Raw genomic sequence first — 8,615 nt, 5'->3', positions numbered from 1 at the left:
ATACTAATAATCATAATAATAATACTACTACTAATAAGAATACTAATACTACTAATAATAATACTAATAATACTAATACTAATAACTATAATACTAATAATAATACAAATAATACTACTAATAATCCTAATAATAATACTACTACTAATAAGAATACTAATACTACTACTAATAATAATACTAATAATAATAATACTAATACTAATACTAATAATAATACTAATAATCCTAATAATAATACTACTACTAATAAGAATACTAATACTACTACTAATAATAATACTAATAATAATAATACTAATACTAATACTAATAATAATACTAATAATCCTAATAATAATACTACTACTAATAAGAATACTAATACTACTACTACTACTAATAATAATAATAATAATAATAATACCAATACTAATAATACTAATAATAATAATAATAATACAAATAATAATACTAATAATAATACAAATAATAATAATACTACTAATAATAATAATAATAATAATAATCATAATCATAATACTAAAATACTAATAATAATGCTAATGATAATACTAATAATATTACTAATAATAATAATTTTGTTGAATTACTATTTTATTTATTGAATGTGAAAAGCAAAAAGGAAAGCTCTTATCCTAGTGATCAGTAGCGCCGCCTTGCGGCAAGTTAAGAATTTCACCACCAGAACCTTATAGACCGCTTCACAGCATGTTGACCTCACGTCATCACAGTCAGAGAGTCACATGATCTCCACAAGGTCTAGCCTGTTAGTCACATGACGTGTAGTGAGGGAGCGCTGCGGGGGCGCGCACGGTTTGCTTTGGGGGCTGGCAGCGGGAGCGCGCTTAGGAAATGTCCCGGTTGCCGCCGCCGTTCGGCGAGGAGGAGGAGGCGGCTTCCTTGAACAGTCTTCGGGAATTCTTCTGCCGGTGTTTACGTAAGGGACACTGGGAGCTGGCACGGGCCTGTCTGCCACAACTTTCCCGGGGTCCTGATGCTGGTGAAGTGGAGGAAATACTAAGAGGTCTGGTCAGAGCCCCGCACCTGCTCCGGTGGGTACACTGCCCTCCTACTAGAGGGACTGGCATCTGCCTTGTGGGCAATGCATGGACTGACTGTAGTATACACACCGTGACTATATGATGTATATAGCTGCTCCACGCATATCCGCACTCACTGACCCGCGCGGCGCCCCCTACCCCCCCCCCATGCCCGGTATCCCCTGCCCCCCATGCCCGGTATCCCATGCCCTGTATCCCATGCCCTGAATCCCCTGCCCCCCATGCCCTGTATCCCCTGCCCCCCATGCCCTGTATCCCCTGCCCCCCATGCCCTGTATCCCCTGCCCCCCATGCCCTGTATCCCCTGCCCTGTATCCCATGCCCTGTATCCCCTACCCCCCATGCCCTGTATCCCCTGCCCCCCCATGCCCGGTATCCCCTGCCCCCCCATGCACGGTATCCCCTGCCCCCCCATGCACGCTATCCACTGCCCCCCCATGCCCGGTATCCCCTGCCCCCCCATGCCCGGTATCCCCTGCCCCCCCATGCCCGGTATCCCCTGCCCCCCCATGCCCGGTATCCCCTGCCCCCACATGCCCGGTATCCCCTGCCCCCACATGCCCGATATCCCATGCCCGGTATCCCATGCCCGGTATCCCCTGCCCGGTATCCCCTGTCCCCCCATGCCCGGTATCCCCCTGTCCCCCCATGCCCGGTATCCCCTGTCCCCCCATGCCCGGTATCCCCTGTCCCCCCATGCCCGGTATCCCCTGCCCCCCCATGCCCGGTATCCCCTGCCCCCCCATGCCCGGTATCCCCTGCCCCCCCATGCCCGGTATCCCCTGCCCCCCCATGCCCGGTATCCCCTGCACCCCCATGCACGGTATCCCCTGCCCCCCATGCACGGTATCCCCTGCCCCCCATGCCCGGTATCCCCTACCCCCCATGCACGGTATCCCCTGCCCCCCCATGCCCGGTATCCCCTGCCCCCCCATGCCCGGTATCCCCTACCCCCCATGCCCGGTATCCCCTACCCCCCATGCACGGTATCCCCTGCCCCCCCATGCCCGGTATCCCCTGCCCCCCCATGCCCGGTATCCCCTGCCCCCCATGCACAGTATCCTCTGTACCCTTGGCATGCACAGCGCACTCTTGAAATGTTTAGCGCCCCATGGCATGCACCACATCCCCCTACCCCACTAAAATGCACAGCACCCTCCCTGGCATGCACAGTATCTCCTACCCCCCCATGCCATGTACAGCACTCCCGACACGCACAACATCCCCCACCCCCCTGAATTCACAGCGCTCTCCCTGGCACGCGCTTTATCCCCCCTGGCAAGCGCAGTATCTCCGCTCCCACGTGCCACGCACAGTGCCCCTCTGACATGTTTAGCGTCCCCTGGAAACGCATAGCACCCCAATGGCACGCACAGCATCCCCCCATCACACTGACAGTCACTGTACCCCGGTGAGACCTCTGTCCCCCATTCGTTGCGTGGAGCCGCCGTCATCTATAACCTCCTGTTCTGTGATTGGCTGAGGATGTGTGCCAGGCAGAAGCAGTTGCTGACAGATCACCTCTGCCTTGTGAAGTGCGTTGTCAAGGACAGTGGCGACAATCCAGGACCGTCCTGTTGAATCATTATCACAATAACCTCCTGGAAATATTTATCATGATACCTGCAGCACGTGACGGGCACTGGACTGGCATGGGATGCGTCTTATTTTACATAGAGCCGCAGAGCTACGTGGCTGACGTGTTAGGTCGGGATCACACGTGCGGTTTTGGTGCCGTTTTTTGCTCTGTGTTTTGAGCCAAAGCCAGAAGTGGATCCAAGAGGTGTAGCCCGAAGTGTCTAGGGGTGCGCCAAATCACCCAGCATGAGCCACTGTGATAAATTTGGCGCCTCGAATTCTAAGTTGTATTAATAAATGTGCCGCGGTGTGATCCCGGCCTTCGTCTGAGTCTTCCGTTTATTCACCGTTTTCTTCTCCGTCTTGCAGTTGCGACGACGACCACACGCCTCAGAAACTCGCCTGGTTTTGGCTTAATGCGCTGGATGTTTGGCTCGTATGGACGGACGTAAGTAATCCGCTCCAATATCTATTTCGTATGTATTTTACCTAATTCCCAAATCGCTAAAATATGGCGGCTCTAAATTACGTTTTTCCCTGCACAGCGGCGCTCCGGCCACCCAGCTTTGTAGGGGACTGCAGCACACTTGAATGGGGCTGTTCTCCTGCCAGGGCGCCGCCGTGCAAGTAAAAACAGTGAATGAGATAATTTAGTGCTGCGACCCCTTCAGTCTCGGGATCGGTGGGGTCCCAGGGGTCGGACCATAACCGTCCATAAAGTGATGCCATATCCTAGTGATAGGATTAAGATATGGGAGAAAAATGGAACCTCTGTGACTGTAAATAAGACGGTGGTGATATTGATAATTACGGCTACGCGTTTTGACTCTGGACTAGCGTCTTCCTCAGGCCGGTAATACAGAAACGGGATAACGTGGAAATAAATCTATACAATGATAAATAAACAAATAGAATGTAGAAGGGTCGGTTCACATGGATTTTTTTGGTGCCGATTTTGACGCGGAATCGGTGTCCGAAATCGCCCCCTATTAAAGGGGCTGAGTTCCGCTGTTTCCGTAAGTCCCGTAGACCTGAACGCTAGTTACGGAAACAGCTGAGTTCGCATGCTGCGCTGCTTCCATAACTGCCGTTCACTACTATGGGAGTTACGGAAACAGCGGAGCTCAGCAGGCAACGCTGTTTATGTAACTCCCGACCATATAACCAGGATGTGGCCGGGAGTCAGCGAGATCAGACAAAGCTAGAACGGGGGATTTAGAGATAGGTGCGGGTCCCAGAGGAGGGAGCGCGTCTATTTGACATTTATGACATCCAGTGAATATGTCATAAATGTCCTTCATGGGAAAACCCCTTTAATTTCAATGGGAGGCAAAGTCGTCTTTTTTTAGCCGCTCGCGGAAAAAAAAGAAGCGGCTTGACGTTTCTTGCTGCGGTTTCCGCCTCTGACCTCCTATTGAAATTAATAGGAGGCAGAAAAAACCTGCGGCGCTCGTTTGTGAACGTTTTTCGCTGTGTTTTTGCCCGCAGTCTAATGACCACGGGTGAAAAAACATGGAGGCAGTTTAAAAATCTTGAAGGAATTCTGAGGCAAAGTTTTTCTGCCTGCAAAAAAAAACTGTGTGTGAACAGGGCCTGAAAATGGTACTGAATAAATTCATTCAATGAATACATAAACAATAGGTCAAATATTAGACTATGATAAAAACGTGTTACATCAGGGGCACATGCGCTGGAGGGAAATGTATGAAGGTTTTTTTTTTTCTACCGCTGCTTTCCTTAGCGGAAATTTCGCCCGAAAAACTGCGCCACAACGTGGTGCGCCTTTTCGGACAGACGGTTCTAGGTCTGATACGCTGCGTGGTTTTATGCAGCATATCCGACCCATGGAAACCCGGCCCTAGGGTCGTACTGAAGCCACACCATTTTTGATCGGTGGGGTCTGAGCGCTGAGATCCCCACCGATCGCTAAGACGAAGCGGCAGTAGTTCTCAGGTGAGCGCTACACTGCTTAGTTTCTGATCGGGTGTCCTCGGAGTGGTGTTACGGGGTCATAGACTTTCCATTGAGCCTTACCGCTCGATCAGAAACGAAGTTGCACAGCGATCACCTGATCCCCTTCTGCCGCTTTGTTTTAGCGATCGGTGGGGGTCCCAGTGCTTAGTTCCCCTTTAACAGGAGAGAGTAGCAGCTCCGCAGTCGATGTGACCGGCTTACACTCACTTTACATTCTGGCTGTCATCCAGCAAAACATTTACTTTACGCGCCAGCGAGCGAGAATTTCTGTTCTGCTTTTTGGTCGGAAGGAGGTGATGATTTTATACATTGGGTTTCTCTTTTCTACATACAGAGACCTCACGGGAAAACTGCCAAAATAAAAGCCCCTTTACCCCACATTATATATGTGAAAAACTTTTTATATTCTACTATTCCTATGCAAAAAGTATCACTCTCCTGCAGTGTCCCCATGACAAAACTTCCCTGTGCTGTAGTAAGTCAGTGTTGTCATAGGACATTGTCCATCCACATATATACAGTTCATGGTAGTTAGGGCGATGGGATTTATCTCTCTGGTGTTTTGGGTCCGCACAATGGGGAAGATTTACTACGCAAAATGAAACTGATCGTGGGGGTGCCCGTAGTGCGACCCCAACCACTCAGATATCCTAATTATGGGCCATCAATACAAATTGCCTGGAGAACCCCTTTAATAAATTCAAGTTCAGGAGGTGTTGTCATGGGGACACTGAAGCATATGAGCACCAGGTATCAGGTCTATAATTTCAATCATTGAAAGTTTTTCACGTTTTTATTGTAGGGGCGGGGCTTATTTCTTTGTATCCTTTTTTATTGTGACCATTGCTAAGTGTTCTCCGCTTCTTTTCTGTGTTTTAGAAGCTTCCGCCGGATATTCTCAAAGATGAGACCGAGTTTCTTTTTCTTCTGGAGGAGTTTCAGAGTGAAGCATCGGAGCAAACGGTAAAGGTAAAAACTGGGGAACCGGTTTCAGAACCGGTTATGTTTTTTGTTTTGTTCAAAATGGGAACATCAACTATCACTGCTGGGGTTTCACATCTGTTTTGGTCTCTGGTTTTTAGTCACTAGGTCTTATTATAACCTTGGTACAGGGGCAAGAAAAAGTAAGTGAACCCTTTGGAATTACCTGGATTTCTGCATTGATTACTAATAAAATGTGGTCTGATTGTTATCAAGTGACAATTCTAGACAATCTAAACTAATAACACACAAACTGTTGTACTGTCCATGTCTTTTATTAAGCACATCAGGTAAACATCCCCAGTGAAAAAGTAAGTGAACCCTTGAATTTAATAACCTGTAAATCCCCTTTAGCAGCGATCGCCTCCACCAAATGATTCCTGTAGATAAGATTTACACAACGTTGAGGAGGAATTTTGGACCGTTCCTCCCTCCAAATGTGTTTCAGTTCATCAATATTTCTGGGATGTCTTGTGTGTACAGTCCTTATCCGGTCATGTCACCGCATCTCTGTAGGGTTGAGGTCAGGACTCGGACTTGGCCATTCCAAAACACAAATCCTTTTTTTTTTTTTTTACCATTTAGTTGATTTATGCGTGTACTTCGTGCTATTGTTTTATTGCTTCACCCCACGTCTCTTCCGCTTGAGGTCGTGGACTACCGTCCTTACATTCTCCTGTGAAATGTTTTGATACACCTATGAATTAATTGTTCCTTCTATGATCGCAAGACGTCCAGGCCCTGAGGCAGCAAAGCAGCTCCACCATGATGATGCTCCCTCCACCATGATGATGCTCCCTCCACCATGATGATGCTCCCTCCACCATGATGATGCTCCCTCCACCATGATGATGCTCCCTCCACCATGATGATGCTCCCTCCACCATGATGATGCTCGATCCACCATGATGATGCTCCCTCCACCATGATGATGCTCCCTCCACCATGATGATGCTCGATCCACCATGATGATGCTCCCTCCACCATGATGATGCTCGATCCACCATGATGATGCTCGATCCACCATGATGATGCTCCCTCCACCATGATGATGCTCCCTCCACCATGATGATGCTCGATCCACCATGATGATGCTCGATCCACCATGATGATGCTCCCTCCACCATGATGATGCTCGATCCACCATGATGATGCTCCCTCCACCATGATGATGCCCCTTCCACCACTCTTCACAGTTGGGATGAGGTTTTGGTGTTGATGTGCAGTCTTCTCTTTCCTCCAAACAATGCGTTCTGCGTTTGAGCAAAAAAGTTCCACTTTGGTCTCATCTGTCCATAGCAGGACGAGCAGGTGGTCTCAGGCAAACTTGAGGAATGCCGCAATATTTTTTTGTTTTTTTTGGAGAGCAGCGGCTTCCTTCGATGTCCTTCCATACACCATTCTTGTTCAGAGTCTTTCTAATAGTGGAAGCGTGAACAGAGGTTTTGCAGTCTTCAGTACATATTTTGCTGTTACCCTTGGGTTCTTTTTCATCTTTCAGGATTACCCGTTGTGCTCTAGAATTGACTTTAATAGCTCGCCCACTCCTAAGGAGAGCAGCAACAGACCTGAATTTGTAGACAAATAGTCCAATAATAGATTGATCTATACCCAGGTTTTTAACAATGTTTCTTTAACCTTTTCCAGCTTCTTGCGTCTCTATAACACGTCTTCTGAGGCTTTCTGAAAGTAGTTTACCCCGTGTCATGGCTCTTGACAAGAGCAGATTTGTCAGTAACCAGGCTTTGTGTGCCTTTATTTAATAGGAAAAGCACCTGTGAAACCCACACTTTCAATCTAATCTCCTTAATTAAAACATCTTTTGCCATTAATAAATAGGTTCACTTACTTTTTCACTGTGCATGTTTACTCGTGCTGATAAAAGACATGCGGAGTACAACTATTTGTGCCTTATTAGTTTGGTTTGATTGCGTTTGTCTATAATTGTGACCGATCACATTTTATGGTAATCAATTTAGAAATACAGTTCATTCCAGCGGGTTCACTTACTTTTTCTTGTAATCGTATATACACGTGTGCCATACATTAAGTTAAAACAGACCTGTACAAATTTTGGCAAGGTCTATGAGCCCGCAACCACATAGTAGGGGACCAAGTCCTCACTGGTTTAGGAGCGATTGATGCACATTTAAAAAGTCCTGCAAATTCACCGCAACCAGGGGTGTGGGAGTCTTACAACTTACTTGAGGTTTTCCCCTTACCCCCAGTAGACAGAATAAAGCTCTTAATGGTAGTCGCAGCCCTTGCCCCCCTAAAAATATTTTCCCACTCCCCCCTGCTTCACCGGCTGTCGCAGCAGAACTCCCCCCTGCTTCACTGGCTGTCGCAGCAGAACTCCCCCCTGCTTCACTGGCTGTCGCAGCAGAACTCCCCCCTGCTTCACTGGCTGTCGCAGCAGAACTCCCCCCTGCTTCACCGGCTGTCGCAGCAGAACTCCCCCCTGCTTCACCGGCTGTCGCAGCAGAACTCCCCCCTGCTTCACCGGCTGTCGCAGCAGAACTCCCCCCTGCTTCACCGGCTGTCGCAGCAGAACTCCCCCCTGCTTCACCGGCAGGCAGTCGCAGCAGAACTCCCCCCTGCTTCACCGGCAGGCAGTCGCAGCAGAACTCCCCCCTGCTTCACCGGCAGGCAGTCGCAGCAGAACTCCCCCCTGCTTCACCGGCAGGCAGTCGCAGCAGAACTCCCCCCTGCTTCACCGGCAGGCAGTCGCAGCAGAACTCCCCCCTGCTTCACCGGCAGTCACAGCAGGACCCGACTTCTAGTTACTTTTGATTATAGGGCCTGTTCACATCAGCGTCGAGTCCCGTTAGACTACCCATGAACGGAAAGCAAAATGTAAACCATAGTTTCCGTTTGCATTACCATTGATTTCAAAGGTAATGCTTCTGCTGCAAATGTTCTCTGTTTTTTTTTTTGCGGAAACAATAGCGTAGTCGACTAGTAAAAAAAATGGAAACCTTACGGAACAGAGACAAACGGAAACCAACTGCAACGGAA

General features: G+C 48.2%; 1 protein-coding gene across 2 annotated transcripts in view; it reads left to right on the top strand.

Annotated features, from left to right (window-relative positions):
* The first annotated feature begins 766 nt into the window (after positions 1–766).
* ZFYVE26 (zinc finger FYVE-type containing 26) overlaps positions 767–8,615 on the top strand; it is a 73,315-nt gene continuing 65,466 nt past the window's right edge. Inside the window, exons 1-3 of one of the 2 annotated variants that reach the window (XM_075844518.1) lie at positions 767–1,055; positions 3,012–3,090; positions 5,496–5,579. In XM_075844518.1, the coding sequence (XP_075700633.1) occupies positions 856–1,055; positions 3,012–3,090; positions 5,496–5,579 (363 nt within the window). In that variant the 5' untranslated portion in view covers positions 767–855. Of the gene's footprint in view, positions 1,056–3,011; positions 3,091–5,495; positions 5,586–8,615 lie in introns of both variants that reach the window. The other variant, XM_075844516.1, reaches the window with a different exon arrangement.

The sequence above is a fragment of the Rhinoderma darwinii genome, chromosome 12 (genome assembly GCF_050947455.1).
Source record: "Rhinoderma darwinii isolate aRhiDar2 chromosome 12, aRhiDar2.hap1, whole genome shotgun sequence".
In the NCBI taxonomy this organism is placed as follows: Eukaryota; Metazoa; Chordata; class Amphibia; order Anura; family Rhinodermatidae; genus Rhinoderma; species Rhinoderma darwinii.
The sequence above is the reverse complement of the archived record's forward strand: the minus strand, read 5'-3'. Positions and strand labels throughout refer to the sequence as shown.